Source organism: Pecten maximus, chromosome 3 (genome assembly GCF_902652985.1).
Source record: "Pecten maximus chromosome 3, xPecMax1.1, whole genome shotgun sequence".
NCBI lineage: Eukaryota > Metazoa > Mollusca > Bivalvia > Pectinida > Pectinidae > Pecten > Pecten maximus.
Genome location: NC_047017.1, coordinates 34707007 through 34728735, shown reverse-complemented (window position 1 = coordinate 34728735; position 21729 = coordinate 34707007). Strand labels below are relative to the sequence as shown.

Below are 21729 nucleotides of genomic sequence, written 5' to 3'. Positions count from 1 at the left end.
GCTTTCGTTACCTGTCACTCGTCTTCCATTGAACACAAGTGAGGCGGAGACGCGGGTTAAGTTGACAGCTAGACAGGCGCCAAAGTTATATAAACTAATCCAATTAGACTACACCGCAGGTGGGCGGAGTCACCGATAGATGATCTTTTTCACTTGACTCGGTCAATTATTGTTTTATAAAATATTAATGCATTTATTGATCACTTCGAAATTGTAAGAATGTATTCATGGTTTTGATGAAATAATACGTTTTTATAATTATTTTATTTCAGGTATCAGATTTGGAATTCCACAATTGACATATTAGAGACGTGTACATAATTTGGTTTGATTTATTTTGTTTAACGTCCTATTAACAGCTAAGGTCATTTAAGGACAGCCTCCCGTGCGTGCGACATACATGCGTGTGGTGAGTGCGTATGTGTGTTTTGGGAGGCTGTGGTGTGTTCGTGTTAAGTCTCCTTGTGATAGGCTGGAACTTTTGCCGATTTATAGAAGAAACGCAGAGAATGTCTTTATTCTTCTCTACCAAAAATGGTATAGATATAAATGTTCTTTGTGACATCATGCCAGAAAGATTAGCAGAAATCCGTAATATTTTAGATTCCCATCATCTGAGACAACCTAACTTTCGATTAGAAAATATGCGTATTTCCTTCTTTCCGTCGTCCATCAAACTGGAACGATCCAGATATTAAAGGATTCGTCTACTTAGAAGTTCATTAAAAGAAATATACCTAGGAAATGTCCAATAATAAAGGCATCTTGGTGTGTGGCTCCCGCATGTTAAAAATACTGCATAGCCGTTTGAAGAACCGTGCTAGCTCTCTTAACTATGACCTTTTCAGAGCAAATTTTAAAATTAATTCTCCTGATTATATGTGTGGTAATCCTTGAACGACCCTAAAGGTCCTTGGTTGTTTTTCTATTTACAATTTACATTGTTATAACCTTTCCGCAAAAATCAAACCTCCGACTTTCTCCTATTGGGCGAACCAGAATACGGGCATGTTAAATAATTCTATAGCCTATTTTAATACATTTATCAGGTATGGCAACGGAGTTATAACGTTACAATTAATTCTGTCATAATGTGTTATATTCTATTTGATTTACAGGAGATTGATAAATAATTGCTATATTTATTTTTAAGTCGTTAATTGTACTAGAATACTAAAACAATATATTTTTGCCTCTGATTGTACGTTATCTAGCGAGTGTCTAGCTAGATTAGCCGAACACGCGGGTTTGTCACTCATTAAAACCATTTATATTGTAAAAAAAAATAATGTTAGTATTTAACTTGGAATGTATGATTTTCGTATTTATTTTAGAACTCAAAGTTTACGATGTTATTAAACGTTCTAATTACGGAACTGAAACTGTAACTGAAGGAATAATCGTAACTGATGAAATAGTAAGTTTTTATTTGTATTTTATTCCGGGTTGCAATATGTTATATATCAATTAACAGGGACATGTCAAGTTGTTATGTAAACCAATACAATTACCGGTCACACCGCAGGTGGGCGGCGCTCCGGGATTAATTTGTCAGATCACAGGTAGATATAAAATGGCCTGGACAATGAAGTGATCACCTAAGGCTGGATTCAGTAACAAAATACAATAATATACACTCGTCCGATCGAAGTGAAATTTTGCATGGTGTTAGATAAATATATAATCTGTATGTTACAGAAAAAATAATAAAGAAATATAAATTAACGGCTTCCTGGGCGTGTAAAAACCTCCCTGGACACTCATGTGCCAACCGCAGCCGTAATACAGGGCAACTTCATCGTAACTTCGTAAGATTTAATGGCAAAATTTAGTATTATGCAATCGCCTGATCGAAGTGAAATTTTGCACGATGTTAGATAAAAGAATAATCTGTATGTTACAGAAAAAATAATCAAGAAATATAAATCAACGACTTCCTGGGCTTGTACAAACCTCCCTGGTACTCATGTGCCGAGCGCAGCCGTAATACAGGCCATCTTCATCGTAACTTCGTAAGATTTAATGGCAAAATTTAGTATTATGCGATCGTCTGATCGAAGTGAAATTTTACACGATGTTAGATATAGGTATAATCTGTATGTTACCGAAAAAAAAATAAAAAAATCTTCAATAACGGCTTCCTGGGCGTGTCAAATACGCCCCGGACACTCAAATGCACGCTTTAATGCACCTTCAGTGGTGCATTTCCGTATTATAAAATCATTTGATCGAAGTGAAATTTTGCATGGTGTTAGATAATGATGTTATTAATATGTTACAGAAATTTTTTTAAAAATCTTCATTAACGAATTCCTGGGCGCGCCCGACACCCGAGTGCACGCTGCACTGCAACTTCAGAGGTGCATTTCCATATTATGTAATCATTCGATCGAAGTGAAATTTTGCATGGTGTTAGATAATGGTCTCATAAGTATGTTACAGAAAAAATTATTAAAAAATCTTCATTAACGAATTCCTGGGCGTGCAAAATGTCCCTGGACACTCCCTGGTCACTACTGTTTTCGCATGGTCAATACCGAGACAGTGTGATTCTGTCCCTTCTAAGGCCCGTGTAATTGTCTTTGATTTCTTTGTGAATAGCACTACAGTGCTAATGTTGACTTGTTATATAACATGCGACTTTAAATAAAATGTCTTGACTCTTGACTCTTGTGATTGTTATATTTGTTCTTTACAGGACCCTGGTTACAGCCCTGATTCGAGGTTCAAACCTCTATTGACCTTTGTCAACAATCGATTCAAAGCACTTTATACGCCACAGAGAGAACTTTCCATTGACGAATCCCTAGTCGCTAGCAGAGGAAAAAGTGTAATGAAACAGTATATCCCTAGTAAAGCTGCTAAGTTCGGAATCAAATTTTGGGTGCTAGTAGAGGCTTGCAGTGGTTACGTCATAAACATGTCTGTATATCGCGGTAAAACGTATGACCCGACACCTAGAGGTGAACAACAGGGAACAAACGTTGTTATGTACCTGTTACGCGCATGCGAATTGCTGTACAAAGGATATCATGTAGTCTGCGATAGTTTTTTCTGTTCGATAAGCCTTGCTAGGTTATTATTCTCCAAAGGTACTTATCTGACCGGCACACTTCGGAAAAATAGACCGATGCCCAAAACAGTAAAGGAAGCGAATCCAAACCCAGGACAGATTATTTTTATGAGGTCGGGAGATATACTTTGTGTGGCTCACAGGGGTGAAAAAGCTAACAAACCGGTTAGATTATTAAGCACTTTGTTACCGGGTTCAACCCATAACGGTAAATCACGTCAGACAAGCCGGTAAAATCTCGATTGAGATTTACTCAGTTGGTCATTGAATCTCTGGCAGGGAATAATGAGGCTGGTCATGATCATGTTCGTGCAAGGATTCCACGGCGCGTTACCGTTGAACTTATAGCAGAAGGAAAAGGGAAGGATTGTGTAGTGTGTTTACGACGAAGAGGCACAGGAGCCGCCGAAGTCGAACTCGGTGCACTCGGTGTTTTAGGGCGCTGAACAGGCACTGCCAAAGACATCACAATTGCATAGAACAGTGATACAAATTATCTGTTTACCCGTTGCAATTGTTGTTACATCTTTCAATACATTTACTTTGCTATAATTTGTTTCTAATTAAGTATTATCGAGTTTATACCAAACATGAAAAATCACAATTTTGTTGTCACCTTTTACTAAGTTTTACCAGAAAACCATTATAAAATATAGCAAAATATGTCAAGATGTTGAAACCAGTTTCGAAATGAAGTTGTCAGCTTTTTAAAGAGGTATGATATAATATGTATACATGAAAACATAATTATACATCCGTTCAAACTTTGACATCGCATCTGCTGAAAAGATGTACATGATGTTGTTTCAAGTGTGCATCACGCCAGTGTGCGGAGAACACATGAATTGATGACGTCATCAACAATACAGCACGTTACGTCAAAATTCGTTAAAACCAGATCGGCGCAATCGGCCCAGTTGGCAGTCAACGTTAAAATTCAGATCGGCCCAAATCGGCCCTATGGCAGTTTAAGGGTTAACATATTTAAGCATTGCTAGCGGATTCTTACAGAAGTTTGCAAACAAAATTTGTTTCATACCCCGATGAAACTAAAAAAAAATTGACATCAACGCTTATAATTAATTTTTAAAAATGATTTAAAACATTCTTTTTCTCAAATCAATACGCAACGTCAATTGTCGTATTGTGACCTCACATTTTTCGCGCCATTCTCGGAATTTCTTTCATAGAAGAATGAAAGAATTTTTCGACCAATCACATTTGAGAATTTACCATGAAAACAAAGAAAAATTAATTATATGTGTTTTGAACATTGTTATTATATCATGCTCTTCATTTTGGAGTAAATAAAGGCAATACTACTAATACTAGCGTCGTCCGCGCCATTAAAAAGGGGTTAAATTGTTGTTGTAATGTGCTTTTATAGGGCCTAGTATTCATCAACGCTCAATTAATACAATTAGAATATTTAGAAAAAATACATACAATGATGATAATTATAAATGGAAAAAAGATCGACATACTAGTAGATCTATGATCAATTGCTTTTGTAAGTAAAGAAAAAATCACACTGATGGAAGACTGAAACAATACATGCATATCCGTTTGTTCTTCCTAACATTATCATTGTCTTATCTGAAAGGTTATGCATAAATTATTTTGAACCAATATTACAGTTTCTTACTTCCTTCAAGTATAAAATTGTATGTTATTTAAATAAGTATACGGTTGACATTTTGTTAAAATGAAGGGAATATATTGATTTCTGAACATTTTGATATCACTTATTGTATAAGCCTGGAGAACACAACAGATACACAATCACTAAAATTGGCTTTAACCGGATTCACTTATTTTTCCCTAAGGGGCCACAGTGTGCATCACGTGACAAAGTGTTTTGGCTGTTATATTTACTTTTCTGCCAATACGGTTAAGAAAACAAGCCTTTGTACGCTCAAGGGATAAAATATAGATTTTCCCTTTGTTGTTTGTTTTGAAAATTCCTCATATAGATATAAAAATATTTCGGTGGCGTGTGGAATAGGTACCATTCTGTGGTTTGAAAATTAACACTGTATTAATTACCATTACAAAGCGAGGGAGGTTAACGGATCAGCTGCGAAGATGGCGACCATGTGTGTCAGAAGCCGGTACTTCTTCGTAGGCTGAAAATTGACTGTTTATTTGACATTTTTAACCATTGAGCATATCATATCCCGTGTTAACTGTCTACATTCTATAAGCAAAAGGTAATTGCGTATATACAGTCTGTACTGTTTTGGAACGAGACACATATTCCTGGCTCTGAGAAGTCGCGTGGGTAATCACCGAATCATATCAATGCCATAACGACCTGTTTTTGCACGAAACAACAGCAGATGCAGCAATGTGAATATTTTAACAGAATCATAACTTTACATGCATTGTAAAAATATTAGATACTGCGCTATATGTTTGCACATATGTATGCATATCTAAGTAAAACTGATCCGATAGCTCGAAGACTGTCAACATTGCAGCACCCCCCCCCCCCCCCCCCCCCGTTCCTTGTTTTTAGCTGTTTCCCCTGTGTACAGATTGTTTACATGGTGCAATGGCAAAATAGCGGGTGGCTGTATACAACTTCTTCAGCTTCAGTTTCCATTGAGTCATTTGTAACATGGTTGTATGTTGAGACTGTACCATGACGATATACACTGTATGTAGACATGACCCTCCTGTCATACAAAACTATGAATATATTGTTTTCATTTACACTGTCATAACATGACAGTTTCTCATATTGGCACGTCAACACATGTTGCTCAGTTAATCTACTTGGACCACTATATAATATAGCAAGTCTGAAGTTGAATAAAAAATAAGAGTTATCTCCCTTGACAATATTTGTGATTATGCTGAGTTTGTTATTTAGTAAAAATACCATTTGTTACTATTGCTGAGGTTGTCAAAATACCATTCGGTACTACTGCCGAGATTGTGTCAGTTATTTTGCATTTACCTGCAGGTATTACTGTAGAACAACTCGCATTCTTTTGAAAGTAAAGGTCACTCTATTGAAATGCGTAATTCTACAATTACATGTAAATCAGATTGAAGGTTTCCATTGCCATTGAAATATTTCCTGTATTATGTCAATAATTGAAGATTGTTATAATGAAAAAATGATATATAATTTACATCAGATGAATTGTGTTTTATATTTCTGTTAATTTAATGTCATGAATGATAAATTTGAACATTTTTCAGATGGATAAGGAAGAAGGAAATGCCAAAGAAGGGACTGATGCCCCAAACCCAGGCACATCTGGGAACATGTCTGCTTCAAAGGTAGTTTTCACAGTACAAATCCTTTGATTTGTTGTTGTAAACAGATTATCTGCTAAATGATTGATTCAATATGTACTAATCACCATGTACATATATCATTTTGATATTATTGTGAAACTGTCCCTAGCATTGGAACTTGCCAAATACCTTGTTGATAATTAGCAGCTATAATGTCCATAATGTAATAATGCAACCTATTATGTCATCTGTAATCATGTAAAATAACTCGTCATTCATGCAGTTTGCATGAAATCTTCTAATTTATTGGTGACTACTTTATCACTATTTTGATGGCCTTTATATGAATTTTAACATGTTTTCATAGAAAAAGAAAGTTTATAATATGGAGCCACGCACACCTCTGAAGAGGCAAAGAGTGCCTGTAAACAGATTTCAGTCTCCAGCCACTGAGGAGGTACCCGCATCTGCCTCCAAAACACCCAAAGGAAGTAAAGAGGAAGCTGTTATATTGCAGTACAAGAAAGGAGTGTTCCTGGCTGTTCGGGGTGATGAAGGTATTTATTGAACTTTGTTTTGATTTAAAACATTGTGCGAAGAAAATTGTTTTATGATAAAACATTCTTCTGAGAAAATGTGTTAAGGACACTGTAGTTAAAAATATTTGAAACTGTTCTGAGTAGGGCTGACAGCATAAATCAGAAATGGTATAACCTAGACACAATTCAGTTCCTTAATTAAATAAATCCCTAAGGACAAATATCTATTATCTTATTATTAATTATACCTAAACTGCAGCTGGGTACTGAACAATCCTCTTAAGACAATACAAATCAAAATGTTTGAGGGAGATGGCACTTACAGTGCTAACATGCAAACCGTTGACGGTCCAGGCCGTGTATCACCTGGCACCACCCGACAACTCGGTGACCCATTTGTCGAACATCGTTGTGAAATACAGAAGACAGAGGGCGGGACCACGATATCAATTACCGCAGCTCATTATAACACACGAGCGAATCAGCGCTCTCGGATTGACAGGCCACGTGCGACAGAAATAACAGACAACGTGAGATTGATACAATGTTCAATTATATACAGGATTTTATTAGACTTCTCTTTTAAATTTCACCGTGTCTATAATATATATATAGTACTAAATTAGAAATGTAAACAGTAGTCACTATACATATCCACATTTTCGCAGGCATGATTGGGAATGGCAGTAATTGCCAATGTCGTTGCGAGTTCAGTAAAGTTACATATATATGTTAACGTAGCATTTTCCCGTAGACCGTTTCTCATGAGGTGAAAAATATACTCGGCAGCGTTCAGTTCCAGGCTGTACGGGGGCTGAAATAACAATTCCACGCCATGTTGACCAAGAAGATTACGTAGTAATTGTTCTCCGACCCTGTGATGATGAAAGCCGCAGTTATCAAGAATAATACAGTCACCCCTATCAATAATCGGATTTCTAAATTCATTCTGTTGTTGTAAAAGTTGGTCAAAAAAGTTGATCATTTCTAGGACATTTGACGGCCCCTGAATAATATCAAAGAAGTCCACCCCAAAAAAAACCACAACACAAGTTAACTGTGTACGTACAATTGCTTGCATATCTCTGAACCTCGGCGGCTGGTGTACCTACAAAACTATGTCCGTAATTCCTGTTTCCTGCAGTTTTAATAACGGAAGATTCGTCGAAAAAATGAAGCTGCTCCGGTCGGTAGTGCATTGCCGCGGCAATGAATTGGTCAGTTATCTGAATAACATTATCTGTAAGCGATTCTGCTGGAGTACACTGAATTCGTTTACGTGACATTCCTAAATCGTCCCGGATAGCCTTATTTATTAAATTTACTGACGGAACAGTATCGTCAGTACACACGTGTTCATTGAGTAGTTTAGTCCTGATCTCTCTAGCATATATACTTGGCTGTATATATGTTTGATATTCAATAAAATGGAGAACATTGTCGGTAAGTTTTTTTCTGTACATCATGATTTCTTGGTGTTTTCACGGAAGTAGAATTTTTTTTACAATTTTCCTACAGCCTTCTTTGGTTAAACCGCACTTCCTACTAATTTTACCGTAGGATAATCCATTGGATCGGTTCATCAAAACATTGTACAACAGTCGGCTCCGTCGCACGGTCTAAAACATTCTTTGAGAAACTTCACATACGATTTTCGGTTTCCTTTCTCACATTGACCCTAAAATAGGGATCTAGGGTAGGATTTATATATTATTATTATCACGGAAACGTGTTCAATACATAGGGATATGAAGTGGATTACATGTAAATAGAATAATTTTGTTAACATTTAATGATCTTCTGTCAAGGTAACATGTCAAGTCCCTGCGATAATAATAAGCTAGGGTTTTCAAAAACATTCCTTTAATCAAAATCTATGAGAAAATGTTTAAACAATCGCCATGCTCATTTATCACAAGGGGACATACAGTATTGCCCAAACCTCAATTTCTTCCACGTTATTCGCTATCGTTCCGACAACAGAAATGTGCAAAATTTATATATCGATGAGAACTACATGTGTGCCCAAATGAGAATTAGACAAGTTTCTGTGCCTACCAGTATTAAAATAAACACCGAAAATGTACAGAATAACTTACCGTACACAAATGTCATCTGTCTATTTACGGTTAATTAACCAATTAGTGATACTTCGGGGCGAATTGAGATTTTGTTTACAATACTTAAATTGGGTTACGTTGAGAGTAAAACAGTCCTTTTAATTCAAAGATATTTCTTTTGCCACTTGGGAAAAGTACACAATTCCCATAAATATTTTATTTTGACAATCCACCCTTTTTTCAAATGCAGTAGCACATATATATCTTGTATTTATGTGAAATGATGCGCTCCACAAGACAGACAATCAGTCTGTTATTTCTGTCGCACGTGGCCCGTCAATCCGAGAGCGCTGATTCGCTCGTGTGTTATAATGAGCTGCGGTAATTGGTATCGTGGTCCCGCCCTCTGTCTTTTGTATTGCACAACGATGTTCGACAAATGGGTCACCGAGTTGTCGGGTGGTGCCAGGTGATACACGGCCTGGACCGTCAACGGTTTGCATGTTAGCACTGTAAGAGTGACCAGAACCCTGAAAAAAAATCAAATGATCAAAACAAAACAGAAAATGTCAGAATAAAGAAACAAAAGCACTCTCAATCAAGCTATCTGAAATCATTGAAAGTTCTCATAGTATATTCATTGTATTCATGATATTATTACTACTACTCAAATTTAAAAGAAAATCTTGCATTGATTTTTTTTTATTATTTCAGGAAGCTTCTATATGTGTCGTACACAACAAAATGTGTACAAAACTACAAAGCATTTTAAGATTCAGTGGTTGGATTTGCATGAACCCCCAAACATATACAAGTTTGACTTTTTGGATGCAACAGAAATTGAGTGTGTTTTGACAAATGTCAAAATGGAAAGAATTGCAAGGGAGACCTACCGACTTCCACATTCAGAGCAGACTCGTATTGAAAACATTCTTCTTAGAGCCCTGAAGAAAGAAAAGGGAGAACTCGTCGAAGAAGAGGATATGCCGGTTGAGGAATCTGGTGGAGAAGAGGACTTTGCAGAAGATGACAGTGAGGAAGAAGGTAAAACTTACTAGATATGGCTTTGTGTATATGAAAATTGTTTCTTTGTAAAAGGTTTCATATAGCAAAGTTACATATATATACACAGGTTGAAAGGTTATCTTAAAATCTCTTTTTCATTCTAAATCTTATACATTGATTGTGTGTTATGTAATGTTTTAATAATCATAAAAGGAGTCAACACTTTGTTTAAACATTTCAAGTTTTGAGAAATATAATGAATATATTTAAAAGTTCACATATTTGTTTTGCAGACTGGGAAGATGATGAACCATCCTCTAAGAAAGCAAAATACTCCAAGAGTGAAAAGACAAAGGCAGCACCCAAGTCCAGGAAGAGCATTACAGTTGCTCTTAAAGGTCGGTCATGCGACTGTCACTTGCATGGTTTTAAATTTTTGAAGTTATCTTCATAAAATTGATGATTTTTTATTCCTATATACTGACAAATCGTGTATCTTTAAGATAAGAGACATTTTTGAGGATGTTAAACCTTTAAAGTACGCCTTTCCAGACATTCCTTTTTCAAAGGCAAGATCAACCTATGTAGTTAAAATATCCGCTAACAGCTTCAAATGCAAACCAATGTTGTTTACAGTCACGAGACGGGACTGTGCTTGCACACATGTATACAAAGTGTGTAGAGACGACTTGCTCATTTGCATATAAATCGTATGGTTATAAGATTATGATCCCCCTTACAATTAATTAAAAAACGCATGGAAAACATAAACTTGTATCAATATATGACCAAGGATAGTTCATAAGGAGAACTGAAGTACACTTTCATGAAATAGTTTGTGAAATGATAAAAAAGTAAACAAACTTGACTAAATTGTCCCTTTAAACTGTGAAATGGAGAGTGGGGGAAGAGATAGTTCTATCTATTAAGTCATTTTACTCAACTTAATTATACATTCAAAGGGTAAAGATGACCATAACGTCTATTATTTATACATTGATAAAACACATTTTGCAAATAAAGCATAGGAAATAGATCCTGTATACTTATTGTAATATTTGATTATATTTACATTTTGAGTATATACAATCATATATTTCTAGTAAAATGTCTCTCAACTTATTATTTCACTATATGTTATGACCAATAACTGCATCCCCTCAATGGATCATTTGAAGTTCAAATGTTATGAAAATCATATCAAATTAAAGTTTGAAGATTTCCCTACTAGAAAAAATGATGTAATTGGATAGGTTTAATAGCATAAAAATCATTATTTCAGTGTACAATGACATTATCTAAAAATGAAATTGTGAAATTCAATTTTTTGTTATTTTGTAATTTGCTATTGGATTAAAAAAAAACAAGTTAAATTAAGCTCCATTCTACCAATTGCCATATTTCCCCAATTTTTCCAAATGCCTTGTATTTTCCCCTATTGAAAAGGTATGTGTGGCTGCAAATATCTATTGAAAAAAACCCAGTTAATTCTATATATTATATACTGTTTTATTTGTAGGATCTAGTGCAAAGAAAACAAACACTAAATCAAAGGGAAAGAAAACTGAAAAAGGTAAGGTTTACTAGGTTATTTCAGCTATGCTGTCTAAATATGATGAAAATAGATCAGAGATTCAGTTTGTTGTTAAAGGTGCTTAAGCTTATATATGATTATCTTACAATTCATGTTCAGAATAGTAAATATTAATCCAGTAAAATGTCTACCTAACGAGAGAGGACACCCAGTTTGTCAAGGAGCCACCAACAGTGGTGATTTGATTTAAAGTACAATGTAATAGAGCACATTTTTCTCCAACACCAAGCATGTATAGAATTTCTTTATTTCTGGAGTCCTCCTTTTGTATATATATTTTACTGGAATGGTCCAAACCCAAAGCAAGATTTTGAAAAAAATCCACCAGCTGAATATGTTTTTGAAAATATAGATTTTTTTTGTTATTTGCAATGACAAAAATGAATTAGTCTTAGTTGATATTCTTTGATATAGTTCTGAAGGAATTTCTGTATGTTACTAGAAAAAGGAAAACGACAAAAGAAAGAGAAGAAGCCAGAGAAGGAAAAGAAGAGGGGGCCAGACAAAAAGCTCAAGCCAAATCCTAAAGTCAGAATTGTGGAGAAAGATCCACTTTTCCATACAAAGTATGTATCATGGAGTGATGAAAATATAAGAGCCAAGTGCTTTTATTGTGCTTACATTTTTCCTACATTTTTGCTGTCTTTTGTTAATCTTAGATTCTTCTTTGTTTGGTTATTCAAATCCGATAAGTCGGTCCTTTAGATGGACTGTAGTCATCACTATGGCAACAACTATGATGTCAACGAACATACAAGCAATACAGCCCTTCAAATTAATTGTTTCGTGTCAATTTATGTAGTGACATTGTGATGCAAATGTGAATATTTATTTTTGTGTTATTTCTTTAAGACAGCAGACAAGAAAATGTGAATATTTATTCATATACGTTTGTTTAATCTTCATTTTAAAAGGTAAAATCCCCCTGAATGATTTGTGTAAACCAAAATTAAGAGAGGTAAAAAAAATTTGTTTGTAAATGTTGTCTAAACAAATAGAACCTAGGATAAGATATGTATTGGATTGCACTTTAAAATTTTTTTTCTAAAAAATGCTTTTTTTTTCTTTTCAGAGATCATGTTCCATTCATCTCCAAGATAGCCCATGGCAAGCTGGTGTTCCGTGCAATCTTCTTGAATGACATAGCCCTCCTCAAACAGCTGTTAGAGGATGACCAGCACATATACTCAGTAAGAACAGGCTATTGTTTTTGGTAGTATATAATCTTGACATTATACTTCAATTTTTATAATGTTTTTGTTGGGACATCAAATTCACTCCATGAAGTTTCAGCCCCTGTCATAAAATTCAAATTTCCTTTAAAGATATATATCGTTCTGTCTTTTACAATGCATGAATATCCTAGAAATTGATTATATGTGGAAAATATTGTTGGTTGGAAGTCAGAAGGGAAATGTTTTAAAGTGGGGAGGTGCAGGAAAAGATGATTTTGTTTGAAGTTTGAATCAAGCTGCAGATTAAACTCTTATTTACTTAGTTTGACTTAGATTTGAAGGTGATGATTATGACATGGATCTTGTTTTATCAATTGCCAAAATGTTTCATATGTGTTACATGTTGCCAACATTTGCATGTTTTAGGTAGGTGCTTCAAAGTCTTTGACAGACAGTTGGACAGCTCTTCACTATGCCCTGAAATATAATAATATTGAAGCTGTCAAATTATTGGCCAATGATATTCTAGTACAACCAGACTCGGAAAATGTCCGCAGAAAGCTACCAAAGCCTCAACAACTGATATCTACCATCAGTACTGGATCGTATGTACTCAAATCTGAAATGATTTAAAAAAGCAATATATTATCTTTATCAATATCTTCATAGCTTGTAGATTTGGTATGCTAAACAATCTCTTTCTGTAACCTACATAATTATACTATATATTTGAACTGGTAATCAATCCATCTCCTGTTGTCTTTCCATAAACAATCCTTCTCACTCGTGTACATGCTGAATTTGGAATTTGATCTGAAAACAAAATGGCCATAGGGCTGAATTTTGACAGCTGAGCTTTGTTACCGATATTTCTAAGAAAAGGCTTAATGTCAGGAAGGAAAAGAAGAGAAAAGTAGGGAAAAGATCAACCTTACAAAGAACAGAAAAGATCAATCTCACAAAGAAACTACCTCAGTGGGATCTGTTGTTTAATAAGATAAATGATGGAATCTTTGATTGTACATACATTATGAGAATAGTATAGGAATCTAAATAATTCTACTGCTTTTTACAGATACAACCCTATGTATCTGGGTATACGAGCTGTACGGAAACTAACAGTTAGTCGAGGAAGCAAGGAAGGAAATCAGGCCTTCACCAAGGTAAAAGTTATGATGGTAGTTTAAAACATTTATTAAAATGAAAAAAAGATCTTTATCGAAGCTAGAGAGGTAGGACAGAAGTATCGCTTTTCTGGCAGCATCCTTCATCAATGTTAAGCTTGTTTGTTTAAACATTCTAATTTTTATCTGAAAGTGGCCTACCTATCTAGGTCCACCTGTTATTACATTGCCATAATACCGTATATGACCTAATAAGGGCACCTACCTTTTTTTTCCCCCAAGAAAAAAAAACTTTGACGGAGTGTCAAAATGGTGTTCAAAAGTAATAACCCATGTGAAACTTTATGTGTTCAATTTTCTACACCCAATTAAGTCACTGGAACAGGAGTTTTCACCACATTTTGTCTATACAGTACAATGTGTGCCCGAAACGCATGCTTAACACACATACAAAGTACTTATCAATTACACCGTGGAGAAGGTTAACGGACTTGGAGGGCGCAGGACTTGCGTCCGCTTGCATTAGGTGGCGCGGCGATGCACTCTGAGGGATCGCGAAGGGTGAATATGGCAAGAGATACAGGCTCTTTTTCGATCTGATTTAGGAGAGAGATATTGATAGCTAATCTAATTTTGATTAATTTTTGCATGTTCAGCAATAACTAATCTATCATTGTGGGGTATTGGTTTCAGCGAAGAGTTCGCGATTTGCTCAAGCTAAGGCACATTATTTAATGACGCGAAAAAGTTCATACTCATATCTCTCGCCATATTCACACTTCGCGCTCCCTCTGAGTGCGTCACCGCACCACCTAATACAAGGGAACGTAAGTCCTGCACCTTCCAAGTCCGTTAAACTTCTCCGTGGTGAATTACTACCATATTTATTTGAAGATCAATTAAAAGACTTGATTCATGTTGTCAACTAAATGTTTTTAAGAACAGAGAGCTAGTAAAAGACCGTGTAAATCAATTATTAGGTCAAAGAAAACTATGTCTGATATGATCTGGGAAATCACCTGTGTCTATAAATAGAACACAAAAGAGTTCCATTTGAACATAAATGGTGGAACACACGTTCTCTGTTCTAAAGAACAGATAGTAACACACGTTCTCTGTTCTAAAGAACAGATAGCATGGTTTACAAGTTTACAGGAATTGTCAGTGATGTTGTAGCTTAATTTATGATAATGAATAGATATCTTCATCTGGAATATTTTTATGACTGAATATTTTACCGTTTCCACAGCCTTGGGTATTCTGCTATAAGGTACAGTCTGTTTCATAAAACTTCAGAATAACAAATCTTAATAAGGGCACCCCCACTGTCAATAACCCGCGTCCTGCGCCCTTATTAGGTCATATACGGTAGGTCTTGGTTATAGCCATGTGTTGTACTGTTATATAGCACCTAAGAAATGTAAATATGTAAGAAATATATGAAATGGTAAAAAAATTGGCAGGGCAATACTGCTACACTTAAAGCATATACACATAAAATTGGCAGAGCAATACTTTTACACTTAAAGCATATACATAAAATTAGCCAATACTACCTGAATTTATTTGTCATTAAGAAGTTTTGTAGGCTTTTGTTTACTTATGAATGATTTTGTCATGATGTAAATTAATATTCTTTACTTCAGGAAAAAGATGAAGACAATTTTTTCAATGACATAATCAGTGAAGCATTTCAGATGGGAGTGAACAAAGACACTTTGGAGTCATTGATATTAAGCTGTGGTGACTACAAAGAGGGATTTGTAAGTAAATATTGTGTCTTAACATAGACTGATTATTTTAGTTAGAAGTCACTAGAACTGCTGTATTTAAATATACCTCTGTCCTGTTGATTTGTACCTAACGTCTATTCCAGATAGGTTGTGAATACAAAGCACAACTAAATAGTGTACTGCATTGACTGTTAATAATGTATTAGTTGGTGGGGGTCAAATGACCCTCCCTCCCCTGCAATATTTATTTCTGGAATTGCTCTTAGTTTAGCACCAAGAGAAGTTCATTATTTTTCGTGATACATTGTTTCGGATGTTGTGAAAATCATGTATTTAATGTCATGTCAGGTGAAAGATAAGGTCACCTTTTCTGCAAATGTAAATTTGAAGACTACTAAAGTAAACCAAGTTCTCAAATAATTCTCTATGGTGAGAAATATTTGTCGAAAGTTACTTTCTATATAAAGATACAGTATAATTCACCTCTACCAATGGTTTTTGCAGAATTGTTATTAGAAAGAATTTTAAGACAATTAAGAAATAGACTACAGTGGTCAAACTCTGAACCTTTCAAATGCCATCATACACTTCACTTATGAAGCTGTTTTGTCTCCAGAATGAAGACAAGATGAACAACATCGTTTTTGCTGTACTTCGAGGTCACAGAGATCTGGCAGGGAAGCTCATGGAAGATGCTTTGAATCGTGGAGGGTTTGGTTTTAACTTCTTACATAAAGATGTAAGTGTGAAGACTAGTTTAAGAATAATTTTTTTTTACTTTAGTGAATATTTTAAAGCAAATTTTATAATTTTCTTGCACTGTTGTATTTCTGGAATCTAAGATAATCTTGGTTATTGTAAAACTAACTTTTATGTATTATTTACACATTTGTAATAACGAAAAATCATGATGAAATTTGAAATATGTTTTATATATTCTATTGTAGGTACTGGTTTTCAACAATGAAGATTTGAAACCATTCCAGAGTGCATCTGTCAGGAAAAAACCGTTTAACAATGGTGCTGTAAGTTTGTTGTTATTTATTGACAGCCAGTTTTGTTTCTGGAAGTTATTTTGATAAAAAAAATAATGTTTTAGCTCTCCTGCATTTCTGTAAAGAAGAGCTATTGCATAATGTTCATTGTCTGCGTCGACACTGAACAACATTTGTTTTACTTCTAGATGACACCACTGCATTGCGCCTGTATCAACCCCAACACCAAGTACTTAGAAAAGCTGTTGTCAGTGGAGCCAGATATAAACCTGGAGGACAAAAGTGGAAGGAGGCCTATACACTATGCCGCTGGCTGTGAATCCACTGCACCTCTGGAACTTCTCATTAAAAAGTCAGTTCAGAAAATATTTTTATAAGTAGTAATTAATTTTCTTGTTTTCTTTTAGGTATTTTATTTCTAGTGACATTTTTTGACAAGTTCAATCAGGCTCTACACTTGGTATATTATAAATGATGTCCTTTTCAGATTTAAACAGGGACCCTCTGTATGTTTTGAATGAACTTTTTGAAAATAATTGGGATCCTTTTCTGTGCTTCAAAAAGCTGAAGGAACACCTTCATTGTTTATATGAAGTATTTCTTAATTTGAAAAAAACCCAACTTAAACCTGGTGTAGAAATTTAGTATATTTTTAAACTACCTGAAAGTAGCTTTATTGGACATGTTTTCTTAGCAGGATCTACTATGAAACTAAAATGTCTGGTATTGATAAACTTTATTGAAAAGTGCAAAAAGGTTACATTAGCTTATCTGTATCATATTGCAGAGGAGCTAACCCAAACGAGGTGACAAAGAGAAGATTCACCCCTCTACACTATGCCTGCTATGCAGAGCGACCAAAGAACATAGACCTGTTGTTGAAAACTGCAGCAGCCAAGAATGCTGCTGAGGGTGATGGCGGTGATCCTATGATTGCCAAGTGGGGCATTGGAGGCATCAACCGCCCCAACTGGGAGACAGTCTGTCCTATTCATATTGCTGTACAAAGTGGTAATGCGGTAAGTTATGTGCAAAGCATTTGATTAAAGTTATTTTTTGGTGTTTTAAATGACATCAATTTATTCACATAGAAATTAATGGTGCTAGCTCTTTTCTATTCGCCTTTTGTCTGTCAGCTGTCGTGTGTCGTAAACAATTTATGTTTTTGACTTCTTCTCAGAAATCTCTGAACCAATTTTAATGAAATTTTACAGAAAAAGTGAACAGAACATGTGAATTATATTGTCCGTACCCTCTAGGGGACTGATGGGCGGGTCCAAAAGGTGTCAAATTGACTGAAATTTGAAGAATCTGAAGACCCAAATAAAGCATAATCAACTAGTCTTTGTAGATGGAAGGGTCTGAAGGTGCTTTATCAAAATTGTGATTTTCCTGACTCTGGGGTCTGATGTTTGCCTTTGGAGAGGAGGTAAACTCTACTGTAGTTTATATAGGGAAATCCCATTTTTGACTAGATTGAAAGGTCTTAAGTTGTTTACCAAAATTGTGAATTTCTTGATTCTGGGGTCACATTTTTGACACTCATTTGTTGAATTTCTATTGGAATTCAATCTTACTCAAAAAGGGTCAAATTGACTGAAATTTCAAAAGACTTATTCTCGAGAACCAAATAAGGTAGAATCAAATAATCTAAACTATGGTGCTTTACCAAAATTGTGAATTTCATGACCGTGGGTTCTCGGGTTTGCCCCTGAGGATGGGTAAACTTTAGTTTATATAGGGAAATCACACTTTTGTCATTTGTTTGATTTCAATTCATATTTTAAAATCTAATAAGGTTAGAATTACCTGTTTGGGATGGCAATTTGATGGTAAATGTTGGCCTCACTGACCTCCAGGGACTGATGGACGGTGGCAAATTGAAATTGAAATATTTCAAAACTAGGTGACCATTAAGGCCCATGGGCCCCTTGTATATTTGACCAGCCAGATTTAGGCACTCTGCAAGTTTAAATAAATATGTGCAATGTTGAATTGTCCTGCATGCATTTTGCCTCACGATGACAGGAATGTTTGTTCAAAAGGTACTTAATTGAAAATACACATATCTACTTATTGATAAAAGGAAATGTCTTGCAATTAACAGGAAGTTGTCCGATCACTTCTGAAACATGGTGTTGATGTCAACAAACCGTTGTCAGCTGGCAAAGAAAAACTGTCTCCACTGATGATTTCAGCAGGAAAGGGGAATTTGGATATTGCCAGACTGCTTATACAAGCAGGCGCTGTTGTGGAACAACTTGGTTTGTACAATTTGCTTTTAAATTGATTCCTAAATGATGTGAGAATTTGCATAATCGTATAGATTCTACTTTATGTTGGTGACTTATATCACATTTAGTTTAATAGTCTATTTTCATATCAATAGGTCTCTTAAGTCATAGACTGAATCGACCTCTTACAATTTGTCGTGTTGAACTTTAATTCAAAGTAACAATGAAGGTTTTGTGGAAACTCTTTTATGTCCTGGTCAAATGTTAATATGTTTTGGGCCTTTCACACATCTAATGTATCCATGAGGCAGGATAACTAAGTCTTATCTTTAAACGTAAAATTTCAGCTCTGCAGATTGTTCAGTGAATGTAATACAGATTATACATTGCATGATTCGACAAATATTGATTTTTGTGTGGTGAATTCACATATCAGTTTGATATATTTTATTTCATCACAATTGGAACTTGATTATTTACGAATTTTGTAAAAAAATAAAAATATTTGCAGATAAATTCAAGAGAACAGCATTGACCCATGCAGTAATGAATGGCAGTGTGACTGTAACGTCATACCTGCTGTATCTGGGTGCGGACCCCAACCGTGTGGACAGTTCTAACAACTCCCTAGTTCACTACGCCGCTGCCTATGGCTGGTACTTTGTCCTCAAGATGCTTGTCAATGAGGGGGGTGCTGACCCAAAGAAGGCAAATGACTGGAAGGTAGGTGCTGAGTCATATGCATGGGGAAATATGGATTGTTAAAATTGTCATCAGTCTTGTACCAAACTAAATGTATGAGGTGTCCTGAAAGGTGTCATTGAAAGCCCCTGCATGTATCAATTTGAGCCTGATAGTGAAATCCCCGGCATGTATCCATTTGATCCTGATAGAATACTTAATACTTGATATAAGTTTAGGACATTTTTCATAATTGCTGTACAATAAAAGGAATTTAAAGACTTCACCACCCACGATTCGTTGTTTGAGCTCACATTATTTTATCCCTTTACTTGTATCATTTTGTCTGTAGTTAAAATTGTAAAGTAGTGTTGCAACATCATATTCTGATTGTCAGTTTTGTAGGCATCAGTCACGGTTAAACAGCTATAACTATGTTGCTTTGTTTATCACCATGTATATAGCTGGATATGTCCTCACTGGATTATATTAAATTTTGGCTTGTTTCAGTTGACACCAGTCGGAATAGCTTTCATGAAAGCACATATGGGCTTGGTTGACTTTCTGCTGAAAATGCCAGGAGTTGACATCAACTTTAAAAACGATTCCGGTGAGATTGAAAGCGACAAGATTGTTACTGTAATCATATCATTTCTTGATTAGAAATCTGAAGGCTGTTATGAAAATATTAGATTCAGTGAATGTATTATGTTATATGAGGGTGGTTTGTTGTTGGGGCTAAAAGAGCCCAGAATGTCAATGAAGGCTATGTAAAACCACTGGCTCTTACTACATACATCTATCTGCAACAAAGGAGTAGAAGCAAGACTTTGTGTAACCTTTACATCGGTGTCAGCATTCACATCAGCAAAGTTCCAAGAAAGTTTGTTTAGCACAGATTCTCAGAAATTATGAGTACTACAACTGTCAAATTTGGTACATAGTTAAGAGTATAGGCTGTACTATTCAGGACAGACATAATGGTTTGCGATACTTTAATTCAATTTTTGAGTGAAAAACATTAAAATTATGGATTTTGAGATTCGACAATAACTCCTTTGATATTTTCCAGATTTAATTCATGGTTTATCTTAGTGATATTTTCTTTAAGATTTTATCATTGATTCTCATATTAGGGAGGACATTAATCAGCATTGCCTGCAGTAGTAGTCTAAACAGTGGCCTGTATGATCAGATTGTGTATCTGATGGACAAAGGATCTGACCCCAGTATCACCGACATTGATGGCATGAACGCAGTGAGTATACAAACCAATTCCAAGTCTCAATGTACTAAGTTGGAAGCTAAAATGAATTGATCAGCGTCTAGTTCATCAGGTTCTTCAAATACTGTCAATGTTAACTTGTTCACAATATGTCAAAGTGAATTTGAGAAGTGAATGATCGATTATTATTGATATTTTATATAGAATTTTATTGGTAATAAATTTTGAAACTTTTGTTTTTATTTCTAGCTACATCATTTAGCTGGCAACACTGTGAAGCCAACACATACCAGTGGCCCAGTAAGTATATTTATCGTCTATTCTCTGTATTACTCATATCAACACAGAAGAATTATTTTCAGTTTTTATTCATTATAGTGGTTTATGTGGAAAGCAAGGATTAAGAAAACGAGCACCATCCACAGTTTTTGCATATTTCTTAAAACTGTCCCGAGTGTGACATGTTAGAGCATACCTCAGAAGGCTAATCAAATCAAATATTGTAATAAAATATGTCTAGAGTTGGTAGGATAAAATGTTTGGACTGGACTAGAGTTGTTCAAGCATTCCAATCAATTGATCCTAAGATGCATTGTGTTCCTTAAACTTAAGCTCTAATGCAATGCTGTAATTAGAGTGTTTTCCCCAAGTACATGGTATGGTTTAAATTTATTCATTTATACTGTACTGTTTTTAGTTTTGACAAGTATAAATTTGGGTGTCTTTTGTCCAGTGGTACCACCACTTGATGTGGATTCATCTTTTTTTTTTATCTAGGATTACCAGAAGAAGTATGATGAAAACATGGATCTGACAGTGAAGATTGCTGAACTACTAATGAAGGCTGGATGTAATCCTGCTGTGAAAACAACAAAGAAGCAAACGGCTGTCACACTGGCTATAGAAAAGGTAAGTTGATGATTTCATTTTATTGTGTTGATTCAGGGAATACAAAAAATAACAAGGAATGTGAAAAAAATACATGGAATGTGGACCACATGACCATGGCAATATTTTCAAAAAGTCACTATCAAATTGTCTT

The 21729-nt window shown here is 35.2% G+C and overlaps 1 protein-coding gene across 1 annotated transcript in view; it reads left to right on the top strand.

The window, feature by feature from the left end:
- Positions 1-5132: 5132 nt before the first annotated feature.
- The window catches only part of LOC117323989 (poly [ADP-ribose] polymerase tankyrase-like), a 48347-nt gene continuing 31750 nt past the window's right edge, over positions 5133-21729 (top strand). Inside the window, exons 1-21 of the mRNA XM_033879565.1 lie at positions 5133-5283; positions 6284-6364; positions 6690-6879; positions 9636-9965; positions 10220-10324; positions 11446-11499; positions 11963-12086; positions 12593-12710; positions 13122-13300; positions 13771-13858; positions 15466-15582; positions 16169-16291; positions 16500-16577; positions 16736-16899; positions 17335-17566; positions 18655-18811; positions 19293-19504; positions 19973-20072; positions 20599-20720; positions 20937-20987; positions 21465-21596. Of these exons, the coding sequence (XP_033735456.1) occupies positions 6284-6364; positions 6690-6879; positions 9636-9965; positions 10220-10324; positions 11446-11499; positions 11963-12086; positions 12593-12710; positions 13122-13300; positions 13771-13858; positions 15466-15582; positions 16169-16291; positions 16500-16577; positions 16736-16899; positions 17335-17566; positions 18655-18811; positions 19293-19504; positions 19973-20072; positions 20599-20720; positions 20937-20987; positions 21465-21596 (2757 nt within the window). The 5' untranslated portion in view covers positions 5133-5283. The remainder of the gene's footprint in view (positions 5284-6283; positions 6365-6689; positions 6880-9635; positions 9966-10219; positions 10325-11445; positions 11500-11962; positions 12087-12592; positions 12711-13121; positions 13301-13770; positions 13859-15465; positions 15583-16168; positions 16292-16499; positions 16578-16735; positions 16900-17334; positions 17567-18654; positions 18812-19292; positions 19505-19972; positions 20073-20598; positions 20721-20936; positions 20988-21464; positions 21597-21729) is intronic.